The sequence below is a fragment of the Balaenoptera borealis genome (genome assembly GCF_965194805.1).
Source record: "Balaenoptera borealis genome assembly, chromosome: 8".
In the NCBI taxonomy this organism is placed as follows: Eukaryota; Metazoa; Chordata; class Mammalia; order Artiodactyla; family Balaenopteridae; genus Balaenoptera; species Balaenoptera borealis.
Window position 1 is genome coordinate 85,253,109 of NC_138865.1, and position 26,121 is coordinate 85,279,229.

The following is a 26,121-nucleotide window of genomic DNA, read 5'->3' on the forward strand; positions in this document are numbered from 1 at the left end:
CAGAGCAATAAAAGCTATGTTTTGTGAGTCACAGAATGTTACATGTAAAACTAAAAGAAGCCACTATGTTGCCAACCCTGGGATTTTTAAAAATTATATAATGAAGTATATAATTAATTTGCAATGTAGGAAAATTAGAAAGTACAGATTACTAAAAAGATGAAAAACATATACACATTTTGTTCTTTCAAAAATGAGATTATGAGGAAATGTATATGACTTTGGGTTTGGTAGTGACTTTTTAGATACACCACCAAAAGCACAATCCATGAAAAAAAATTAAGTTAGACTTCGTTAAAATTAAAAATATTTGCCCTCCAGAAGACACTGTTAACGGAATGAAAATACAGGTCACAGTTGGAGAAAATCTTTGCAAAACACATTATCTGGTAAAGGACTGGTATCCAAAATACACAAAGAACTCTTAAAACTCAACAATAAGAAAATGAACAACCCAGGCTTCCCTGGTGGCGCAGTGGTTGAGAATCTGCCTACCAATGCAGGGGACACTTCCCTGGTCCGGGAAGATCCCAAATGCCGCGGAGCAACTAAGCCGGTGCACCACAACTGCTAAGCCTGTGCTCTAGAGCCCGCAAGCCACAACTACTGAGCCTGCGTGCTGCAACTACTGAAGCCCGTGCACCTGGAGCCCGTGCTCTGCAATAAGAGAAGCCACCACAGTGAGAAGCCTGCGCACCGCAACGAGGAGTGGCCCCTGCTCGCTGCAACTAGAGAAAGCCCACGTGCAGCAACGAAGACCCAATACAGCCAAAAATAAATAAATAAAATAAATAAATTTTAAAAAGAAAATGAACAACCCAATTTTAAAACAGGCAAGACCTGAACACCTCACCAAAGAAGACACACAGATGGCAAGTAAGCATATCAAAAAATGTTCAATATCATATGTCATTAGAGAACTGAAAATTAAAACAGCTGTAAGATACCACTATACACCTATTAGAATATCCAAATTCCAGAACACTGACAACACCAAATGCTGGTGAGGATGTAGAGCAACAGGAACTCTTGTTCATTGCTGGTAGGAGTGCAAAATGGTACTGCCAGTTTGGAAGACAGTTTGGCAATTTCTTGCAAAACTAAACATACTCTTACCATATGATCCATTAATTGTGTTTCTTGTTATTTACCCAAACTAATTGAAAACTTATGTGCATACAAAAACCTACACACAAATATTTATAACAGCTTTACAACACAAACTTAGAAGCAACAAATATATCCTTCAATAAGTGAATGGATAATCAAACTGTGGTAAATCTATACAATGAAATATTACGCAGCCTTAAAAAGAAATGAGCTATCAAGCCATTTAAGACGTGGAGGAAATACATATTGCTAAGTGAGAGAAGCAAAATGAAAAGGCTACATACTATGACTACAACTATATAATGTCTGGAAAAGGCAAAACTATGGAGACAATAAAAGTATCAGTGGTCAACAAACAACAAACAAAAATTCAAAAATGGGCAATGGACTTGAATAGACAATTCTCCAAAGAAGATATGCAAATAGATATTCAGCACATGAAAAGATGCTCAACATCATTAGTCATTAGAGAAATGCAAATCCAAACCACAATGAGATACCATTCCAAACCCATGATGATGGCTACTATCAAAAACAAAAACAAAAACAGAAAATAACTGTTGGTGAGGATGTGGAAAATCTGGAACCCCTGTGTACTGCAGGTGGGAATGTAAAATGGTGCAGCTGCTGTGGAAAATAATTTGGCAGCGGTTCCTCTGAAAGTTAAACATAGAATTACCATATGATCCAGCAATTCCACTCCTAGGCATATACCTAAAGGAACTGAAAACAGGGGCTCAGATACCTGGTCACCAATGTTCAACAGCAGCATTTTTTGCAACAGCCAAAAGGTGGAACCAACACAGGTGTCCATCAATGGATAAATAGATAAACAAAATGCAACATATACATACAACAGACTATTATTTAGCCTAAAAAGTAATTGAATTCTGATACCTGCTACAACATGGATGAACCTTGACCGCACTATGCTAAGTGAAATAAGCCAGACACAGAAGGACAAATATTAACAAATGGGACCTAATTAAACTCAAAAGCTTTTGAACAACAAAAGAAACCATAAACAAAATGAAAAGACAGCCCACAGAATGGGGGATAATATTTGCAAATGATGCGACCAACAAGGGATTAATCTCCAAAATTTACAAACAGCTCATGCAGCTCAATAGCAAAAAAAAACAAACAACCCAATCAAAAAATGGGTAGAAGACCTCAACAGACATTTCTCCAAAGAAGACATACAGATGGCCAAGAGGCACATGAAAAGATGCTCAACATTACTAATTATTAGAGAAATGGAAATCAAAACTACGAGATACCACCTCATACCAGTCAAAATGGCCATCATCAAAAAGCCTACAAACAATAAATGCTGGAGCGGCTGTGGAGAAAAAGGGAACCCTCCTACACTGTTGGTAGGAATGTAAATTGGTATAGCCACTATGGAGAACAGTATGGAGGTTCTTTAAGAGACTAAAAATAGAGCTACCATGTCATCCAGCAATCCCACTCCTGGGCATATATCCGGAGAAAAACAAGATTTGAAAGGATACATGCACCCTAATGTTCATTGCAGTGCTGTTTACAATAGCCAAGACATGGAAGCACCCTAAATATCCATCGACAGATGAAGGGATACAGAAGATGTGGTACATATTGGGTTGGCCAAAAAGTTCGTTCAGGTTTTTCCGTAACATCTTATGGAAAAACCCGAATGAACTTTTTGGCCAATCCAATACATACAATGGAATATTACTCAGCCATTGAAAAGAATGAAACGATGCCATTTGCAGCAACATGGACGGAGCTGGAGATTATCATACTAAGTGAAGTAAGTCAGACAGAGAAAAACAAATATCACATGATATCGCTTATATGTGGAATCTTAAAAAAAATTACACAAATGAACTTACTTACAAAACAGAAACAGACTCACAGACTTAGAAAACAAACTTATGGTTACCGGGGTGGGTGGGGGAAGGGATAGATTGGGAGTTTGGGATTGACATGTACATACTGCTATATTTAAAATAGATAACCAACAAGGACCTACTGCATAGCACAGGGAACTCCGCTCAATACTCTGTAATAACCCAAATGGGAGAAGAATTTGAAAAATAATAGATACATGTATAACTGAATCACTTTGTTGTACACCTGAAACTAACACAACATTGTTAACTATACTCCAATATAAAGTAAAAATTAAAAAAAAAAAGATCAATGGTTGCCAGGGCTTTGCGGGAAGGGAGAAAGGGATGAATAGGTGGAACAAAGGGGATTTTTAGCGCAATGAAACGCTTCTGATACTGTAATGGTGGATATATGTCATAAAACCCATGTATAACACAAATAGTGAACCCTAACATAAACTATGGATGTTAGTTAATAATAATTTATCAGTATTGTCTTATCAATTTTAACAAATGTACCACACTAAATGCAAGATGTTAGTAATAGGGAAAACTGTGTATGTGACCAAGGATGAGGAAGTATATGGGAACTCTGTACATGCTGCTTAATATTTCTGCAAACCTAAAACCGTTCTCTAAAAGTCTATTAATATTTTTTACATCAGGTGCAGACAAATACCGTTTGATTCCATTTATACAAGGTACCTAGAATAGTCAAATTCATAGTGTCAGAAAGTACATTGGTAGATGCCAGGGGCTGGGGGTGTGGAGGTGGGGAGTGGGAATGGGGAGTTAGTGTTTAATGGGGATAGAGTTTCAGTTTAGGAAGGTGAAAAATTCAGGAGATGGATGATGGTGAGAGTTGCACAACAATGTCAGTGTACTTAGTGCCACTGAACTGTACAGTTAACTATGGTTAAAGTAGTATGTTTTACATTATGTGACTTTTACCACAATAAAAAAAAATTTTTTTAAGTCTGTTAATATTTTTTATATGAGACTATAACATGGATATTTTTATAACTTGCTTTTTCCCACTACTATGTTCATATATTATTAACATCTTTCCAGGGATTCAGCCTGGACAGGGTGGCGGTGGGAAAGTTAGTCAAGGATAGAGATGAGGCTGTGGAAGGAGGATGATTCAGAGGATGTGGGAATTTAGGGGCAGGAGATGTTTTATTCAAAAGACCCACAGAGGAGAGGGACTAGAATTTGAGTGGACCAACAGACTGACTGAGCCCTTGAGTCTGAGCGTCTCCAGCAAGCTGGGAATTTGAGCAGGGCAGGGAATTTCAGTTCATGCTCAGGGAGTCCCAGTCCCCTGCTGGCAAGAGGCTGGCATGACAGGATTGAGCAAGTCACTCCTGAGCTCAGCAACAACCTTCCTGCTAGGGTGGAGTGAGCAGGTACAAAAGACAAGCAATCACGATGGTCAGTTGTCTGAAATTTCCGTAACAGGAATCTGCTGAGGCACGTGGGAGCCTGTGGGAGACCATGCGAAGGCTGGTCCACTTAAGCCAGGATGTGTGCACATTAACCTTGGCTTCCCACCTGACGCTGCTGTGACCCTTCTGAGTCACATTCCTTCGCCTGGGCATCCTCCTGCATGGCTCTCAGCCCAACTCCCACCAGGCAGGGACGATGTGCCTGTCACAAGACTTCCTATGATCTTTGGGGATGTTTTAGGAAAACACTGAAGAGTGTGGTTCAGCTGGCCTGGGCCTTGTGCCCCCTCACCCTGGGAGCCACAACAGGGGCTGGGCCCCCAACCCTTAGGCACAGAATCACCATTCAGGGACTTCCCTGGTGGCATAGTAGTTAAAAATCCACCTGCCAATGCAGGGGACACAGGTTCAAGCCCTGGTCCGGGAAGATCCCACATGCTGCGGAGCAACTAAGCCTGTGCACCACAACTACTGAGCCCGCGTGCCTAGAGCCCGTGCTCCGCAACAAGAGAAGCCACCGCAATGAGAAGTCCACGCACCTCAACAAAGAGTGGCCCCCACTCGCCGCAACTAGAGAAAGCCTGCGCGCAGCAACGAAGACCCAACACAGTCAAAATAAATAAATAAACAGAAATCGTAAAAAAAAAAAAAAAAAAAGAAAAAGAACCGTTCAGAGGAGGGACACATTCATGCTTCTTCCCATCTAGCTTTTCTGCATCCTGCTAGCAGTGGATACACTGTGCTAAGTGCTGAGTCCCTATCAGAGGAAGAGATTCCTGCCCCCGCCTCCTGGTTTGATGGTATGTTGAGCCATCCTGGATTTCCTTAGGAAACAGTGAGGCGGGGCCATCCCACAGTCCCCCATACCACACCATGAGGAAGCCACAGCACTTCCTGCCCTTACTCTCTCCTCTGTGGTAGGTCAGAAGGTGGGAATGCAGAGGAGAGGTGCCACCTTCTGAGAGAAATGAGGTGTCCAAAACAGAGCTCCCTCCCATCCACTCAGGGCAGCCTCTTTGTCTTTCTGCGTCCCAGTCTCTGCTCCCACCCCCAAACATGCCTGGTGTCTGAACACTAGGATGCCACACCTGCCCCCTTTCTGTGTCCCTAGTCCCATCCTCTTCCTCATGTTCTGTGCATCTAGAGTTTCTCTGTGATCTTTCTTGCTGATCCAGTGTTCCAAGAGCACATTCAACCACCCTTTTATACCCACATGGGCCCTCAGTTGGCCACCAACTCCTAGGCCCTAATAGAAACTTGCCATGGTAACTTCCAGAATCTACCTCTACTTCTGCCTTCAGCTTTGGTTCTCCATACTACTCCTTCCACCCCCCAGCCATGGTACCTTCCCAGCTCCTCACTTACCCTTTTGAGTCTTTGCCCAAATTCTGTTACATGTGAGAGCAACCTTTCTTCTCCTAATACACAAAGTCTTACCTCATTAATGCTTCCTTCTTTCTACTAACCACCAGCAAAGTGTCTGTGCTTTTTCCAAGGCCATCTCATGAACTTGGACATTCACTCCCATCCCCTCACCTCTACACCACCACATGGCTCCAGCAGTTCTCCCTGCATCATCAGTTTACCCCTCCTCGACTGCATCATTTCTGTCAACATCCAACATCTTATGTCTCTCATCTTTAAAAAAAAAAAAAAAAACCCTCTCTGGGTTCTACTTCCTCCTACAGCTCTATCCCCATTTTTCTGCACCTCTGTGGAACAAACCTCCTTTGAAAGAATTGATTACACTTGCTATCACCACACTTGCTATCACCAATTGCTCTCCTCTCATTCTCTCTTGAATCCACTCCACTTCACCTCCATCACACGCGAGTCTGTTCTTCTCAAGGCCATGAGTGATCTCTGTGTTGCTGAATCTAGTGGTCAGCTCCACACCCTCATCTTACTTGGCCAATTCACAACTTTTCATGCAACTGATCATTTTCTCCTTGCAATATGCCAGTATGCCACACTCTTCTGGATTTCCTCCCTCCTCCCTGGCTCCTGCTTTTCAGCCTCCTCTGCTTACTTGTTCCTCTTTTTCTTCCCAATTTCTTAACGTTGGAATGTCCCAGAGCCAAGTCCTTAGATCTCTCCTACATTGATACTCATTCCTTTAGTAACCTTATCTGGTCCCAAAATTATACATCCATCTCTCCATCTCTTTCTCTCTCTCTCCAGCCAGGACGCTCCCTGAGCACTATAAGGCTTCTGTGTTAAGAACAGACTGTTGGAGATACGGTCTCAGGAAGAAGCAGGAGATTATGAAACTATTGTAGTATTAGTAGCAGCAGAGGAGGCAAGACAGGGTCATTTTCTGAATTTTGAAGGTAGAGACAACAGGATTTACTGTTAGACCAGAAGCAGACTGTTAGAAGCAAAAGTCATGGCTGACACCAGTATTTTTGGTCTGAACAACTGGCAAGAGAAAGGTGCCATTAACTGATGTGGGAGCAGGTTTGGTATGTGTGATTGGGTGGTGGTGGTGGTCTGGGGAATCAGTTCACTTTTGAAACAAATACTGGACATCCGAGTATATACACTTGTGATTAGACAATTTGGGCATGTGAGACTGTCTACCCTGTAAGATAATGATCTCCATGGAGGCAAGGCCTGTGTCTAGGTGACTGTTGTGTCTGACATAGTTCCTGGCACACAGTAAGTACTCAAACATTTTAATTGTTGAATGCAAGATGCCTCTCGAAGTCATTTGTATTGTGACTCTTTGGAGACATTATCATCAACTGATTTTCATTCTAGGAGGCATTTATTCCATGCAGCTGAAAGGCAGTGGGGGTCAAACAGGTAACAGGGCTACAGCAAGCTCCCAGATGGGTTACCCCTTAAAGTCTAATCAATAACAACAGGGTGCAGAGAGGGGAGATTCTATCAATTGCTTCTGACATCTATCATATTAGCTATGTGCTAATATGATAAACACAAAGCACCTCCTCAAGAATGAAGCACTGTAACACTCCTCTAAAAACCTTCCCTCCGGATCATGGGAATATATAAAAGTTATCAATGAATTGTGCCTGTGGGCAAAAAGTGCACTGGATTCTTGGCTACTACTTCTTGTACTGCATCATGCACACTTTGCACCTCTGGGGCCCAAAGACAACACGGGAAGTCATGACAGAAGTCAAGCCTGATCTTTACCTTCAATGCACCTTAGACGAGGATCTTCCTTCTCTGCTCAAGTCCCTTTATCCACAGTCCAGGGTGGAGCTCAAAGAGTTGTGTGGAATGCTGACCCATTTGTAAAATGGGTTTAAGCTCCCATACCACATGGGAAGTACAATCTACTGCCTCTACTCTCTCCATCACATATCACATTAAAAACAAAGAGGCACAAACAGGTGGTTCTTTGCTTAGAGGTACACAGTATATTTGGAGAGGGTCCTGCCTCACCTGCATATTAATGGAAATGATGATGACAGCCTTCTTCAGGAGGATGCAGAAGTTTGGGAACCTATGAACTCCTCTTTCCTGGACTGGGTATTCTCCTTGTATAGACAAGTGCCTTCTGCTGAGGTGAGAGTTGAGACATGGGATGGATTTTCTGGCTGAGTGGCACAAGTCAGCTGAGGACAGTGCTTGGAGCTGTTGCAGGAAAGGCGCAGGAACCAGGATTGGCTGGACTGAAGGGAGTGTCGCTGGAACTCATTGTCTAGGCACTGGAGGGCATCAAAGAAGGCCATGCCTTCCTCCTCCTTCTCTGACTGAGCTCCCTTCATAGGGCATTTGGTGGGAGGTGGACTCTTCTCAACATTTTTTGTCTTGGTTTTGGCCACCTTCTCATCCTTAGAGAGGAGAATGGATTCCTTATGCCCTTGACCTTTCACCTTGGGGTTAATCCAGTGTGTAAAGTGCTTCATCTTATTTCCCAAGCCAGCTTCTGCAGCTTCTGGAAGGGTAGGGCTCTTGTGAGTATGGGCTGTCTTTACCAGACCCTGCAGCTCTTGGCCCTAGAAAGTGTGGCCCTACAAAGCTTGGATCTGAAAAATGTGGCTCCTTTAAATGCTGGACTTGCAAAATGTGGGCCAGCAAGTTGGTCCTGTAAGATCTGGCCCTTTAAGCCCTGAACACTCCAGATCTGGCATTCTCAGGAATCCTTGTTTGGGTGAGGTCATTCAACTTGCCCTAACAGCCTTACAGACCATTCTTATCTGGTCCTTTTGTCCCAAGGAATCCTGGAGGATGCTCTAGGAACTCAAGGTAAAGGGAGAAGCTGGTGAAGGTACTGACAGGGGGCACTAAGCTGACAGGATGGAGATGGTGGCTCTAAAGATCCAGACAGAGCCTTGCTAGTCCCTACTCACTCAACGCAACCATCCTGGCCAAACTAAAATTTTACCTGAGAAAGATCCTGGAGATACATTTGGGAAGTCAGGGGCTCTGGGGGTTCTACTTAGAAGTGTCCCTACTGGAACCTTGGCAGGGTAGATGTTCTCTCTGGTTGGAGAGAGACTCGGTGCTGCACCCGCTTCTCTGTGATTCTCTGATGCTTTGAGTTTCCCTGGGTCCTCTGTTCTCCCTGCTGGTGCAGGGAGTTATTCTCACCTTTGCAGAGGCCTGGGGCTCAGGGATCTTCCAGGCAGGGGTTGTTCACACTGGCCTCCAGCTGAACACAAAGCACCTGGGCCTCTGTCATGTCCCCACTGGGCTGTGAGATCTTGAAGGCCCATGGGAAGAACCATTAGGACTGCTCTGGAACTAGCTTGTTTTTGGTTCTGCTGCACTGCCTTAGTTTAATTGCAAGCTCTTCTTTAAGGTGGGCCGTTTTGGGGTCTGGCGGGATGGGGAGTTCCTGGAAGAATATTTTCCTTTGGTTGTTTAGATTCCTAAGGGACTCCTAGGCACAGATATTCCTTGGGACAGCCACAGTTTGTTCCCTGGACTCCTGTCTTTATGAGACTTCCCAAATGTATCGCTAGGAATTTCTTTTTCAGGTAAAAATTTAGTTTGGCCAAGATGTGTGTCTTGAGCAAGCAGGGGCTAGCAGGATCTGTCTGGCTCTCCAGAGGTGCTTTCTCCATTCACCTGTACTTCAGTCCGGAATGCCTGTGCACTGTCTATACAGGTCTCACTGTCATCTTGAAAGCTGGCCCAGGATTTATACACTGCTGCTTAGATGAGATTGAGCCAGAGGCTCTGTTGGGCCCCCAACAGGCCCAGGCACCATCTTTGTGATTGGAGATTGGCTAGTGATTGCCAGGGCCATGGCCTTGGAGAGTGCCACAATACAAAGAGCCCACAGTTCTGACAGGAAGGCCAAAACTTGTCTCCAGTTTCTCAAAGGCTCCCTGGGAGGGCACCTAGGTAGGTGCTAATCGAGGTGATCAGTAACAGCGGCTGGTGAGGCTTACTGCTGCTGGTTAAGGCCTGTCAGTATTCAGGGTGTCACTTCCTAGTCCATGTAGGGACTGATTGCTGCCTCTATGTCTAGGGGCTTACTTTCTGCGGTGCAAGGGAGCCGAGTTGCTGCCAGGGCCCCTGGAATTCTGCAGACCCAGTGATTTGAGTCCCAACTGCTGCAGATGTGGGCAGGGACAATCCCCTAGCAGATTCTCTCATATTTTTAGCCAGTATGGCTCTACAACATCACCATGGCCTGGGAAGCAACTGTGGGCAGGCACTACTGGCCACAATAGATCAGAAGAGGTCACTATCCCCTCTGGCCTCTGGGTCTGCAGGCTAGGGAACACTCACCCTCGTCAGTGTGCTGCACTGGGGCAGAGGCTGCTGGTCAGCAGGGGATAGAAGCGACTGGATGGACTGCTGGATCTTCTGGGGCAGACCCCAGCAATGGTAAATCAAACTGCCAAATCAACCACTTCTGAAAGTGGAACTCCACCAGCTCAGGGCATGCTCCAGGAAAATACTACCTTGCTCTTGAGGATTGAAATGGGCTTCCCCAAACAGGTAGGCCCCTAAGTCTCAGGAGACAGGCTTCAGCATGTCTCAGGGCTTAGGTTGTATGGTTCTCTGCATCTACAGAGATCTCTGGGCAACAGCTGGCAAGCCCCAGGGAAGCTGGAGCTGCCTTTGAAGTGAAGGTGCCACTGCAAGGCTTCACACTTGGCCAGAGTCAGAAATGGGACATTGATATAGGCTTGTTGATAGAAAGATGAAGAAGCCCAAATTCAGGTATGTGGGAAGAAGGTGGGTCTAACTGAGGTAGAGGAAATTTTAGACAGTTTGGAGATTAACAAATCATTGAAGAAAAAGAAACCAGGCTCCACTTTTGTGGCAAGATGTCTAGGGGTGGACCAGGGACTCAATGTGCAGGAAAGAGGAACCATAGAAAGGTAGCTGTGTTCTGCTGCAGACAGCACACTGAGGCCTCAGCATGTCCCCCAGGCAATGGACAGAGACCACTTATAAACTGAAAGTTGACAGAGGTTAGAGCCAGAGTCACAGAGTTTGGGATTTGTTTGCAGTGACATCTGCACTGGATCCATAGCGGATCCTTGAAAAACAGAAAGTTTGGGTGGACTTGCTTACCTCCCAGGAACCCCAGGTCAGGGAGATAAAAGCCCATCTTTTCAACAGAGGCCTTAGAGGTAGCATTCATGATGAAAGAAATGGTAGTGTTTTCCCCCAGCCTTGGAAAATTTGGGGGCAGTGTGACATAAGTTGCCACAGGAATCTTCCACAGATCTTGGGAGCCCTCAGGTGTAGAAATGCATGCATTTATCTACACATACTTAAAGATACATCAGGGATTTGGGGACACGGGAACATGAGATGAAGGGAATGAAAAGTCATGGGGTATTTTAGGTTTGTGAGCTTTGGGTTCAGGGAAAGAAAAGGAATCAGATATTCAAGGTCTGCTGACCTTGTTTCTCTGGAACACATTCGGAGTTGCTCTTCTTCTTGTCTTGCTGGTTCACAGGAATCCTAGGCTCTTCAAGGCTTGAAGAAGACAGAGCTCTCACGTCCCAGGGTACCTCTGGCCCTTGACATTCCTGCCTTAGCTGCTGGTGGTCCGCCCAGTATTCGTGGATGCTGACTGCACTGGCGGACTCGGTGGTTGACTTAGTGGCTGACCTGGCAGCTAACCGGGTTAAGGATTTCTGACTTGTTAGTTGTGACACTATACGCGTTGCTGATGGAAGCGAAAGCTCTTTGGAGCGCGGGGAATCCTGACTCTGCTCAAAAGAGAGACTAGACATGGACAAAACCTCTAGGCAAGAGGAGCCCTGCGATGTCCCCGAAGAAGTAGGGGTGGTCAGGGTGGTCTCACCCCATAGCAACTGCTGAATCTCCAGAGCCACAGCGTTGCAGGTTTGGCAGCAGGGATCTGCACACAGGAGCCGCCGCACGCTCCCCTCCTGAGGAAGCCAGCCCTGGCTGGGAAGGGAAACATGGCAACCGTTTGTTACTGATGGAATGACATCTGCCTCTTTTCAAGTGTGTGGCCTGGAGATTGGTCTGTAAGCTCTGCGTTCTACCCCCAGGTTGTTTTTGCCACTGATATTCTCTAGAAACATTCAGCAGGTTAGGGCTAGCTAACCTGGGCAAAGTCTCAGACAACTGAAGGGAACGCAGGGCCTTGAGAGCCTGGGAGGTGGGTGAGTTCTCTGCTGACCTGTGCTGAGAAGCTGAACTAGGAGAAGGCAACCAGGCAGATGGGGGAGCCAATGGTTAGCTGATGGCGCAGCACCAGGAACATCACCAGATAGAAGCTGGAGCCAGCCTCGTTTGGGGCTACGGAGGTCCTTGTGGGAACTCTGCATTCTGGGGATTAGAGGGCATACACAACATCTCTTGGAAGCCAATCCCTATTCTCTAGACATCTTAAGAGGGGGATAATATGACAAGCTCCTGCCTGAGGGCTGTCCCAGGATCTGGCCTCCCTGAAGACAAAACCAGAGGAGGTATGTCAGCAGGGTCCAGGGGTCTGCCCTTGAAAGGGTCTAGTTGTAAAGAGAATATGAAAATGATGACTGATTTATGCACTTAATTATCCATCCTCCTAACTTGTCTTGTGGTTGAGTGGAAACCCATGTAGTTTTAAATCCTGCACTAGTCAAATCCTGAATTCCAGGACCTTTGTGAGCCTAGCCCAGAGCAGAACTGCAGGACTCCTCTCTCCTGAGACGTCTGATCCCACCCTCTCCTCTGGGAACCCTCAACCAGTCCAGGCTCCACTGTGTCTGGCTACCTCCCAGCCGTTATGCTCCTCCCCAACCCTGCCCCAGGCCAAGCGGAGAAATGATCACAGGCCAGGCTGGGAGTTGCGAGACGGCAAAAAGCAAGAGATCACCTTCTCATGACAGAGAGCAGCTCCCACGGCTTCTCAGCTTCTTCCCGGGAAAGTCTCCTAGCTGAGAAACCAGGAGACAGTGTTACATGGAACGGGAGAGGATTCAGGGACATCCTACAGGAAGCTGAAGACCTTTGAATGACAGGAGACTGCAAACCCCAACAGCCAGTGCTCTGAGGCACGTCTGACTACAACTTAACCAGGTATGATGTGCTCTCCTGCACCTAATCTCCTTTGACCTCCACAACCACACTGTGAGTGAGACAGCATCATCATGCCCATTTTATGGATAACAAGACTGAGAGCTGAAGTGACTTCCACTGGGTCATAAAACTAGTAAATGACACAGTTAAGGACAGAGCCCTTACTTCCTCACTCCCCTACTTCCTCTTCACTCCCAGGGATAAGGTGGAGAATTCTAGAACATTCCCAGGCTCTGATTTCCCACCCAAAAAAGTCTTCTGGGAGAATTTGTCAACTTGAGGAATTGGGCCTTCAGTGGTTAGAGCACCTGGTGCCTGGCACCAGGGGTCATTGAGGGACAGGGTTCATGGGAGCCTCACCCACAGTAGAGAGAAGTCAGAGCAGAGACTGGGACTTTACCTCTTGATGCTGCATCTCTAGCCCTTTGTCTGACTTTTCGGTGACGCTTAAAGGCAAAAGAGAGTGTGAAGCTGGGGTGCCCTCTTCTTTTCATGTCTAAACTGAGACAAAACCTGCAAATATTTCCCAAGCTTTTTCTGTGTTCCAATTTTACACATTCTCCTACCTTTCTTTTTCCTACTCTACCTTTTTCACACCATCATTTCCTTTCTCTTATTTCTGATTCATTTTTAGGCTCTTCATACTCCATACCTCCACCCCCATTTCCTGAACAAGTTCTGTGGAGAGATCAGGATAAGACAAGAGAAAGGGAGGAACAGAATAAAGGATGGGTGGTCCAGTAGCCAAAGGACTTTAGCCATCCAAGGCCCTAAAGGTCCACCAACCAGAAGAATCACCCAAATATGAAGCTGTTCTGGGATCCAGTGAGGAAACTTCCTCCATTAAAAAAAAAAAAAAAAAAAAAAAAAAAAACAGGGGTAAGGGGTAAGGGTAACAAGAGACAGTGAGGGGATAAAACCTTGTTTAAGGCTTAATTGGTTCAGTCGTGGTCATAGTGTTTCCCTACCCAGCAGCAGCTCCTGTTAGGTCCCAATCTTAAATCTTGGTGATTCTTTCTCACTTGCCAAATAATTAATGCAATAATGATGATGGAGCCATAAGTGTAAAGTGGATATCCAACATCCCACAGAATAAAGGTAGGGCTCAACATAATCTAAACCTCACTAGCCATCCCCCTTTCTAGGCGTCCTAGGCTTTCAGGGTCTTAGAACCTAATGCCTACAAATTCTAGACCTATCATCTCTGCCTCACAGAGCACAGAACCAGACCAGTAGACTGCATCACAAAGCCCTCCTGTTTCCCATCATGCATAGCATCACAGACCTTTATTTGTCTAGGAGAAACTCATGTGACACAGTGCAGAGCCTGAGCCTAAAGGTGTCAAGTCACAGGAAGCAAATACTCTTTCATGCTCTATTCTCTATATCCTGTTGGCTCAGCCTTCTTCTTTCAGATAATAGTCTGGCATCTATCCCCAGATAACTGAGTGTTTATGTACACTGCATGCCCTAAAACAGAGACAGTGGCTAGGTCAGAGGAACTCCATGAACTATATCACCTATACTGGGAAGATAACTAGAAAACACACAAGAGGACAGTGCACACATCGTCCTGTTAAGTCTTGGACAGTGAAGTTTTTGACACCACAGGCAATAGGTGGTCAGTATCAAGAGGTTCAGGAAAAGGACAGTGATTAATGGGACAAGGAAAGGACATAGCTTCTGTTCTTTTAAATAACTTACTGAGAGTTAAAGGAGTCCTCCCAGTCTCATCCCTAAGCTGGACAGTGTCAAAGGTACAAAGACATTTGAGTTATGTTACCTGCCTGCTCTCAAGACACTTAAAAACCTAGTTTCAAAGACAAGATTAATTCACAATCAAGAACCCACCTTATTAAGAGTTGAATCAAGAACCAGCCTTACTAGGAGTTGGGAAAGAGAGGTGTAGGGAGTTATTTAACGGGTACAAAGTTTCTGTATGGGATGATGAAAAAGTTCTGAAAATGGATGGTGGCGATGGTTGCACAGCACTGTGAATGTCCTTAATGTCAATGACAAGTACACTTAAAAGTGGTTAAAATAGGGCTTCCCTGGTGGCGCAGTCGTTGAGAATCTGCCTGCCAATGCAGGGGACACGGGTTCGAGCCCTGGTCTGGGAAGATCCCACGTGCCGCGGAGCAGCTGGGCCCATGAGCCACAATTACTGAGCCTGCGCGTCTGGAGCCTGTGCTCCGCAACAAGAGAGGCCGCGATGGTGAGAGGCCCGCGCACCGCGATGAAGAGTGGCTCCCGCTTGCCACAACTAGAGAAAGCCCTCGCACAGAAACGAAGACCCAACACAGCCATAAATAAATAAATAAATACTTAAAAAAAAAAAAGAATGTCATTATTAAAAAAAAAAAAAAAAAGTGGTTAAAATAGTAAAGTTTATATTGAGTATATTTTACCACAATTTAAAAAACAAAAGCCCAAGAAAACCCAATCGTTAGCATGAGGGGGTTTTTTGCTACCTATAAGGAAGAATATTCTGAAAATAATTTGGCAAAAAAATGGATTAGTGAATGTTTTTCTTAAATGTCCTTTTTTACAGAACAAAATAAATACAAAATAGATCCTTACATTTAAGATAATTTAAGAAGAGTCTCACCCTGAAGACGGGATGAATTTGAGCCATTTCAACATCTTTCCTGAACTTGTAAATTCCATAATACAGGAATGAGAAGACTTTTCCAACTAAAGAGCACTGAATGACAGGTTAACAATAATCAGTGAAGAAGCATCTTGCAGCAGCTTTTCAGCAGTAGATCAAGATACGTACAAAGTGGCTTGAATCTTTTATTACTGTTGTTATTCCTACCAAACCAAGCTCCGGCTTCCTGCAGCTGCTGCCGGCCTCTATGCTGCTGCAAAGGTTCTCAGTCTCCCGTTAACCTGACCCGGTATGGCACTGCGTGGTGCTTGGGGTCCTCCTTCCCTGGACTATGAATGTAGGTAATTAATCAACTTCATTCAGTCTTATAGGTCCAGTGTCAGATGTTGCTCGTTCCGCCATCCCCAGAACCCCAGGGTTACCAATGGGATGAAGAGGAGGTGCATAGAACACTGTATCTCCTACACAACCAGCTCCTGCTTCCCGCAGCTACTGCTGCGACACTACTTGGTCTCCCATTAGCCTGACCTCTTTGCCCCAGACAAAATCACCAAATTTGGCAACATTGGCACCAGCTCCAACTAGTATACTATTTACTTAACAGATAATCCACAGCCACTGTCATCCCACTAACTGTTAAAACCATATGCTGCGAACTCCTCTATAGCAACGTACCCACCCTTGCTCCTCTGTCTCAGAGCTGAGGAGGTAGAGTCAAATGACAATCTTATGCCTTTCTGCAGAGTAGACTTTTAGTACAGGTTTATTTATTGATTTGGTACCCACTGACAGAGGGTGCTTGTGTGGATAGGACAGTGGGATCAGCGTCTTCCTAAACAAGGGCACATTCATGTAATGAACATACTATCGTTTTTGTTTTTTTAATGGATCATTTCTTTTTTTTTTAATTTATTTATTTATCTATTTATTTTTGGCTGTGTTGGGTCTTCGTTGCAGTGCGCGGGCTTCTCATTGTGGTGGCTTCTCTTGTTGCAGAGCACGGGCTCTAGACGCGCGGGCTTCAGTAGTTGTGGCACGCAGGCTCAGTAGTTGTGGCTCATGGGCTCTAGAGCACAGTCTCAGTAGCTGTTGCACACAGGCTTAGTTGCTCCGTGGCATGTGGGATCTTCCCGGACCAGGGATCGAACCCGTGTCCCCTGCACTGGCAGGAGGATTCTTAACCACTACACCACCAGGGAAGTCCACACACTGTCTTTTTTTTTTTTTAACATCTTTATTGGAGTATAATTGCTTTACAATGGTGTGTTAGTTTCTGCTGTATAACAAAGTGAATCAGCTATACGTATACATATATCCCCATATCCCCTCCCTCTTGCGTCTCCCTCCCACCCTCCTTACCCCTCCCCTCTAGGTGGACACAAAGCACCAAGCTGATCTCCCTGTGCTATGCGGCTGCTTACCACTAGCTATTTTACATTTGGTAGTGTATGTATATGTCCATGCCACTCTCTCACTTCGTCACAGCTTACCCTTCCCTCTCCGTCCCAGCTTACCCTTCCCTCTCCCCGTGTCCTCAAGTCCATTCTCTATGTCTGCATCTTTATTCCTGTCCCGCCCCTAGGTTCTTCAGAACCAGTTTTTTGTTTTTTTTTTTAGATTTCATATATATGTGTTAGCATACGGTATTTGTTTTTCTCTTTCTGACTTACTTCACTCTGTATTATAGTCTCTAGGTCCATCCACCTCACTACAAATAACTCAATTTCGTTTCTTTTTATGGATGAGTAATATTCCATTGTATATATGTACCACATCTTCTTTATCCATTCATCTGTCGATGGACACTTTAGGTTGCTTCCATGTCCTGGCTATTGTAAACAGAGCTGCAGTGAACATTGTGGTACATGACTGTTTTTGAATTATGGTTTTCTCAGGGTAAATGCCCATTAGTGGGATTGCTGGATCATATGGTAGTTCTATTTTTAGTTTTTTAAGGAACCTCCATATTTTTCTCCATATTGGCTGTATCAATTTACATTCCCACCAACAGTGCAAGAGGGTTCCCTTTTCTCCACACCCTCTCCAGCATCTACTGTTTGTAGATTTTTTGATGATGGCCACTGTCGCTTTTAATGATGTGGGCATGGACCTTCACCTTTGCCCTTCCTGCCTCATGGTTTATCGTGAACGGCAAACAAGGGAGATGAAGTACATCAAAGGCCTCTGTGGACTCTGGAGGGCTACACAACTGTAAAGGATTCAGATTCGTCTGTTTCTAGAAAACTTGCTAAAGCTGGACCCTGCTTGCATGATAATGCTACAGTGCCACAATTACTGTAATAGTAGAATTTCTTCAGGAAACTGTTCATGATTACTGATTCATATGCACCATGGGTCATATCACAGCCCGATAAAGAAAAATCCTGATAGGACACTGATGTGATTTTGTCCCTCCACACAAGCCTTACTTAGGAGTTTTGCTGTGTCTCATTCTCAGAAAACACTAGTGAATACCTTAGATGTCTCATGTGATGGGGACAGAGGCATAGCTGCTTCCATTCAGAAGCAACATTTTTATATGCTAGCATTTTTATTAATGCCCAAGAGTTGGACAGGAAGAGTTGGACACACCCCAGAGCAGTATCTGCAAGACCACCAGCGCTTCACAGCAGGTTACTATGCTACGCAGAAGTGTAGCAAGCAGCTAGAGGCACTAGAGGGCAGCACTTGCCCACCCAATGAGTCCCGAGGACTCCGTTTCAGGAACTTTTAAAAGGCCGTCTGTTCCAGTGGCTCTCAATCCTGGCCTTACATCAGAATCACTGGGAAGCTTGTGGAAATATACATTTCCTGGCCTCACCCTAGACTTAATTAATCAGAATCTCTAGCGGCACGGTCTTGCAATCTATGTATTAAATAAGTGTCAAAAATAATCCTCAAGCAATAGAGCACTGGGCTTTGGGGTGTGTACTGGGGAGCAAATGGCCTCCAAAGAGCAACAATTCTTCCTCCCACCCAAGTTTTATTGAGATATAATTGGCACATAACATTGTATTAGTTTAAGGGGAACAACATAATCATTTGATGTATGTAGGTATTGTGAAATGGTCACCACAATAAGTTTAGTTAACATCCATCACCTCAGAGTTATAATTTTTTTCTTGTAATAAGAACTTTTAAGATCTACTCTTTCAGCAACTTTCAAATATATTAACTACAGTCACCAGGCTATACATTAGACCCCCAGAACTTATTAATCTTATAACTGGCATTTTGTCCCTTTTGATCACCTTCATCCATGTCTCCCACCCCCACTCACTGACACTGGCAACCCCCAATCTGTTCTCTGTTTGAATGAGTTTGGTGTTCTTTTTAGATTCCATATATAAGTGAGATCACATAATATTTGTCTTTCTCTGCCTGACCTACTTCACTTAGCATAATGCTGTCAAGGTCCATCCGTGTTGTTGCAAATGGCAGGATTTCCTTCTTTTTTATGGCTGAAAAATATTCCATGATATCATCTTCTTTATCCATTCATCTGTCAATGGACGCTTAGGTTGTTTTCATGTCTTAGCTATTATAAATAATGCTGCAATGAGCATGTGTGTACAGATATCTCTTGGAGATAGTGATATCACTTCCTTCAGATATATAACCAGAAGTGGGATTGCTGGATGAAATTTGAAGCAACTATCTGCGGATGATGTTATAAAAAAAAAAATCTCCTATAGTAGGTGAGTTTGGCCATCTCTGGCAATGACCTAACTTAGACAGTGATCTGTAAATGGAAGTTAAGAATTCAGGAACACAAGGAAGAAAGGAGAATTGACCCTGACTGAGAAAAAGTACTATGTGCCAGGCCCTTTACACACATCACCTCATTCAGTCCTTACCCTCAACCAGACCCAGGTACTGTTATCCCTTGTTATATACAAGGAAACTGAATCACCTGTAAGTAAGGTAACACTAGCCTGAGGCCACGTAGCAACTAAGTGATGGATAAAATGTTTGTTTCTAAACTCCACTAAGCCTTGCAACCTTCAATTCAATCAAGTTGAGAGGAAATGGACATAACATATGATTCTAAGATGTTTGAAACTGCAGACTACTCACATGTCCAGTTGTTTTTGAAAAGAAGGGCCACAGTAATAAAAGGACTCTAAAACAGGAGCCAAAGAGCAAGGCTGGGTCCAAAGGTATCCAATGTCGTCCAGGTCATACCTACTTCTCATCAGGTATGTCCCCCAGGGGCAACAGCCCAGTGACATTAGCATCTGAGACTGTCCCATTCACACGCCTGGCTTGATTACAGGCTCACCAAGTGCCTTCTGACTAGAATGTAACGTACAATGTAAATGGACCTATACAAAGAGAATGACCTGACTAGCATGTAGGAGTATTCCAGGTCCCTCGGGATTATATTTCTCAATATAAATTCGTAAATTAGCATGATGACTTTATGCCTCAAGACTCCTTTCAGTTTAATTTCAGTTGGTAATTCAGTTTAAATACAGTTGGTTTCTTCAGGAAACCAACTGGCTCAGAGAACCTTGACAAGATGTAGTCTTTCTACTTGTACAGCTGAGGAACACTGACTCCTAGTTCTCCCTCCTTTCCGTTCCTCCTAGTTAGTCTCCACCCTCCTGACCAGTTGCAGAGGCAGGGAGGGCAATTCTAAACATGAGGCTGCTGCAATGACCACAATCCCCAGCCTCCTCACAGAGGAGAGCAGCACTATTTCTCAGTTTGAGCTACCTTCCTCTGTGTGCCTCAGTTTTTTCCCATTAATACAGAGTAGCATCTATCAAAGGCTATTTATTGAATAAAGCATTTGGGTGGGGGGGAGAGTAATAAATGTTATCCATAAGTGAATCCCAATAACTTAAAAGTAGGAAATAACAGTTAGTTATACAGAAACACTCAAAATATCTCAGAATGTGCCTGGTACGGATAAACTACTATATAAATCTCCTCTAAAGAGGAGAGAGGTTACTTTTGGCTGAAGTGATCTGGGAAAGCTCCATGTTGTAGAAAATGGCATTTAAACTGGTGCTTGAAGCAGACAGAGGATTTTAATACATGGAATTGGAAGAGAGTGATCCACATGCAGGAGTCAGCATGGATAAAGCGGCTGGTGCCTCTGTGTAATGATATGTGGAAATAACAGAAGGATTCCTGAAATATTTATTTTACTATGGGTACATTTTATTTTGTATATATTCGATCTCAATGAAGTGAGGTTTAGATTTCTTTTTGTCTTTGTGTGAAAACTGAGGTTGTGGATATCTCCTTGTGGGTGTGTTTTTCTGCATCACGTGGACATGAACTGTGTAGATGGGTCTCCTGAATCTGACCATTGTGTTTCTAGGTATAAATGCCTGCGTGGGTGCATTTCTCTACAGACTTTTTGATCTTTGTGGGTGTGTGCACATGCAGTCCTGAGGGAATGGGAAGGAAAGAGAGAGGAAGGAGTAGAGGTGAGGAGGAGAAGAAAGAGAGGAAAGGGAGTGAGAAGCTGTTGAGCTGAACCTCTGTCCAAAGCCCAAATGTGAAACTCCTACACATCATTAGTATTTTAAGTAGTTGATAATTGATTGTCCTATTGACCTCAGAAGTTCTTTTTCTAATAATAAAACATCCATTGGTAAAAGGCTAGTGTTTCAAACTGCTATGTTTTATCCATCACATTCTATGTCTTTTCATTCGTCCTTCCTTTCACCCAATTTAGTCCTCTTTTTGGATTTTTTTTTTCTTTTGGTGTCCTATTTTCTTATCCTCCCAATCCTATTAATTTCTGTATTGGAATTTTGTCTTTCTGTAAGTTTTTCCTTTCTCTTCTAACTTATGGAGCTAATATCATACCCCACCCATACCCCAGAAAACAAATGTTTTTAAATTGCGAAAGGGGTACTTCTTGTTGTAAAGATATTTTAGGCTCAATCTTAGGCATTTATCTTCACTGCCACAGTCGATTCAACAGATTTTAATTGGGTGCTTTGGTGTATGTTAAAGGCATTGTTCTAGTTACTGAAGAAACAGAGAAAAATGCCTAGAATAGCCAACCAATTATATTGATGATCATCTTTAACTGAAGTAACCAGCTTTTCTTTTCTCCAGACATAGGAGAAAACTAGAAGACAGAAAAGCAAGAGTGATTTAGCTAGTTTTTCCATGGGCATCTACTACATATCATCTTAAGAAAACTGAGGTAGCAAATAATCATCCAGTGAATTTGCATATTTTTTCATATTTGTTAATATACTGCCATTCCAAGAAATGAGGGTAAATCAAAATTATATTTAGTGAGCAGTATTTTTGCATCTGTTTCTTAGAAATAGTTCAGGTATCCAAAGATGGTTTATTAATTAACTTAATCATTTGTTTAATGATTAAGCTCTTAAGGTTAAAGATCTGGAAATATAATTTTAGCTAATATATCCTTATGAGTTCTAGAATTGTAAGGATTTCATAATAATTTCAGAAACAATGACTTGAAAATTGCTCAAACTTAATAAAAGTCATAAATTTACAAATTCAAAATGTTCAATGAGCTCCAAACAGGACAAATTAAAAGAAAACCATGCCCAGACACATCATAATCAAGTTTCTTAAAACCAAAGATAAAGAAATCTTGAAAACAACAAGAGAAAAATACTACATTACACAGAGGACTCAAATCAATAAAATTAGAAATAAAAAAGAAGTTACAACTGACATCACAGAAATACAAAGGATCATAAGAGAGTACTACAAGCAACTCTATGCCAATAAAATGGACAACCTGGAAGAAATGGACAAATTCTTAGAAAAGTACGACCTTCCAAGACTGAACCAGGAAGAAATAGAAAATATGAAGAGACAAATCACAAGTAATGAAATTGAAACTGTGATTAAAAATCTTCCAACAAACAAAAATGCAGGACCAGATGTCTTCACAGGTGAATTCTATCAAAGATTTAGAGAAGAGCTAACACCTATCCTTCTCAAACTCTTCCAAAAAATCGCAGAGGATGGAATACTCCCAAACTGATTCTAGGAGGCCACCATCACCGCAATACCAAAACCAGACAAAGATATCACAAAGAAAGAAAATTACAGGCCAATACCACTGATGAACATAGACGCAAAAATCCTCAACAAAATACTAGCCAACCGAATCCAACAATACATTAAAAGGATCATGCACCATGATCAAGTGGGATTTATCCAGGGATCCAAGGATTCTTCAGTATATGCAAATCAATCAGTGTGATACACCATATTAACAAATTGAAGAATAAAAACCATATGATCATCTCAATAGATGCAGAAAAAGTTTTTGAAAAAATTCAACACCCACTTATGATAAAAACTCTCCAGAAAGTGGGCACAGAGGGAAACCTACCTCAACATAATAAAGGCCATATATGACAAACCTACAGGAAACATTATTCTCAATGGTGAAAAACTGAAAGTATTTCCTCTAAGATGAGGAACAAGACAAGGGTGTCCACTATCGCCACTATTATTCAACATAGTTTTGGAAGTCATAGCCACGGCAATCAGAGAAGAAAATGAAATAAAAGGAATATAAATTGGAAAAAAAAGAATTAAAACTGTCACTGTTTGCAGATGGCATGATACTATACATAGAAAATCCTAAAGGGACTTCCCTGGCGGCACAGTGGTTAAGAACCCACCTGCCAATGCAGGGGACATGGGTTCGATCCCTGGTCCGCGAAGATCCCACATGCCACGGAGCAACTAAGCCCGTGTGCCACAACTACTGAGCCTGAGCTCTAGAGCCCACAAGCCACAACTACTGAGCCCATGTGTCACAACTACTGAAGCCTGCATGCCCTTGAGTCTGCGCGCCACAACTACTGAGCCCATGCACCACAACTACTGAAGCCTGTGTGCTCTAGGGCCCACATGCTGCAACTACTGAAGCCTGAGCACCTAGAGCCTGTGCTCTGCAACAAGAGAAGCCACCACAATGAGAAGCCTGCACGCCGCAACGAAGAGTAGCCCCCGCTTGCAGCAACTAGAGAAAGCCTGCGCACAGAAATGAAGACCCAACGCAGCCAAAAAATAAATTTAAAAAAAGAAGAAAATCCTGAAGATGCCACCAGAAAACTACTAGAACTAATCAATGAATTAAGTAAAGTTGCAGGATACAAACTTAATACAGAGAAATCTCTTGCGTTCCTATACACTAACAATGAAAGATTAGAAAGAGAAATTAAGGAAACAATCCCATTTACCACTGCAACAAAAAAAGATAAAATACCTAGGAATAAACCTACTTAAGGAGGCAAAAGACCTGTACACAGAAAACTATAAGATAGTGGTGAAAGAAATCAAAGATGACACCAACAGATAGAGAGACATACCATGTTCTTGGATTGGAAGAATCAATACTGTGAAAATGACTATACTACCCAAAGCAATCTACAAATTCAATGCAATCCCTATCAAATTACCAATGGCATTTTTCACAGAACTAGATCAGAAATTTTTACAATTTATATGGAAACACAAAAGACCCCAAATAGCCAAAGCGATCTTGAGAAAGAAAAACAGAGCTAGAGGAATCAGGCTCCCTGACTTTGGACTATACTACAAAGCTACAGTAATCAAAACAGTATGGTACTGGCACAAAAACAGAAATATAGACCAATGGAACAGGATAGAAAGCCCAGAGATAAACCCACACACATATGGTCACCTTATCTTTGATAAAGGAGGAAAGAATATACAATGGAGAAAAGACAGCCTCTTCAATAAGTGGTGCTGGGAAAACTGGACACCTATAGGTAAAAGAATGAAATTAGAACACTCCCTAACACCAGACACAAAAATAAACTCAAAATGGATTAAAGACTTAAATTTAAGACCAGACACTATAAAACTCTTAAGAGGAAAACATAGACAGAACACTCTGACATAAATCGCAGCACAATCTTTTTTGACCCACCTCCTAGAATAATGAAAATTAAAACAAAAATAAACAAATGGGACCTAATGAAACTTAAAAGCTTTTGCACAGCAAAGGAGACCATAAACAAGACAAAAGGACAACCCTCAGAATGGGAGAAAGTATTTGCAAATGAAGCAACTGACAAAGGATTAATCTCCAAAATATACAAGCAGCTCAGGCAGCTCAATATCAAAAAAATAAACAACCCAATCAAAAAATGGGTGGGGGGGCTTCCCTGGTGGCGCAGTGGTTGAGAGTCTGCCTGCCAATGCAGGGGACACGGGTTCAAGCCCTGGTCTGGGAAGATCCCACATGCCGCAGAGCAACTGGGCCCGTGAGCCACAGTTACTGAGCCTGCGCGTCTGGAGCCTGTGCTCCACAACAAGAGAGGCCGCAATAGTGAGAGGCCCGCGCACCGCAATGAAGAGTGGCCCCCGCTCGCCACAACTAGAGAAAAGCCCTTGCACAGAAATGAAGACCCAACACAGCTAAAAATAAATAAATTAATTAATTTTAAAAAAAAATGGGTGGAAGACCTAAATAGACATTTCTCCAAAGAAGACATACAGATGGCCAACAAACACATGAAAGGATGCTCAACATCACTAATTATTAGAGAAATGCAAATCAAAACTACAATGAGGGGCTTCCCTGGTTGCGCAGTGGTTGGGAATCTGCCTGCCAATGCAGGGGACACGGGTTCGAGCCCTGGTCTGGGAAGATCCCACATGCCACGGAGCAACTGGGCCCGTGAGCCACAATTGCTGAGCCTGCGCGTCTGGAGCCTGTGCTCCGCAACAAGAGAGGCCACGATGGTGAGAGGCCTGCGCACCGCGATGAAGAGTGGTCCCCGCTTGCCGCAACTAGAGAAAGCCCTCGCACAGGAACGAAGACTCAACACAGTCATAAATAAATAAATAAAAGAACGTGAATTTCTTAAAAAAAAAAAAAAAAACTACAATGAGATATCACCTCACCCTGGTCAGAATGGCCATCACCAAAAAATCGACAAACGATAAATGCTGGAGAGGGTGTGGAGAAAAGGGAACCCTCTTACACAGTTGATGGGAATGTAAACTGATACAGCCACTACGGAAAACAGTATGGAGGTTCCTTAAAAAACTAAACGTAGAACTACCATATGACCCAGCAATCCCACTACTGGGCATATATCCAGAGAAAACCATAATTCAAAAAGACACATGTGGGCTTCCCTTGTGGCACAGTGGTTGAGAGTCTGCCTGCCAATGCAGGAGACACAGGTTTGAGCCCTGGTCTGGGAAGGTTCCACGTGCCGCGGAGCAGCTGGGCCCGTGAGCCACAATTACTGAGCCTGCGCGTCTGGAGTCTGTGCTCCACAACAAGAGAGGCCGCGATAGTGAGAGGCCCACGCACCGCGATGAAGAGGGGCCCCCACTTGCCACAACTAGAGAAAGCCCTCGCACAGAAATGAAGACCCAACACAGCCATAAATAAATAAGTAAACAAATACTTAAAAAAAAAAAAGTAAAAGTCTATTAATTAAAAAAAAAAAAAAGACACATGCACCCCAATGTTCACTGCACCACCATTTACAATAGCCAGGTCATGGAAGCAACCTAAATGTCCATTGACAGACGAATGGATAAAGAAGATGTGGTACATATATACAATGGAATATTACTCAGCCATAAAAAGGAA

The 26,121-nt window shown here is 43.5% G+C and overlaps 1 protein-coding gene and 1 pseudogene across 4 annotated transcripts in view; both read right to left on the reverse strand.

The window, feature by feature from the left end:
- Positions 1-26,121, reverse strand: part of SPATA31F3 (SPATA31 subfamily F member 3) — a 194,204-nt gene that overhangs the window by 79,981 nt on the left and 88,102 nt on the right. The window contains exons 1-3 of one of the 3 annotated variants that reach the window (XM_082401494.1): positions 12,705-13,767; positions 11,274-11,788; positions 6,974-8,339 (exon numbers count right to left, since the gene is read on the reverse strand). The exons of the other annotated variants lie outside the window; for them this stretch is intronic. Coding sequence (XP_082257620.1) covers positions 7,879-8,339; positions 11,274-11,788; positions 12,705-12,817 — 1,089 coding nt within the window. The 5' untranslated portion in view covers positions 12,818-13,767 and the 3' untranslated portion in view covers positions 6,974-7,878. Of the gene's footprint in view, positions 1-6,973; positions 8,340-11,273; positions 11,789-12,704; positions 13,768-26,121 lie in introns of those variants that run through there. 3 annotated transcript variants of the gene reach the window in all.
- Positions 8,252-10,896, reverse strand: LOC309633788 (protein SPATA31F1 pseudogene; annotated as a pseudogene). Its single transcript has 3 exons — positions 10,888-10,896; positions 10,145-10,222; positions 8,252-9,561 (listed from the first exon to the last, which is right to left on the reverse strand). The product of its transcript is annotated as a protein SPATA31F1 pseudogene (transcript).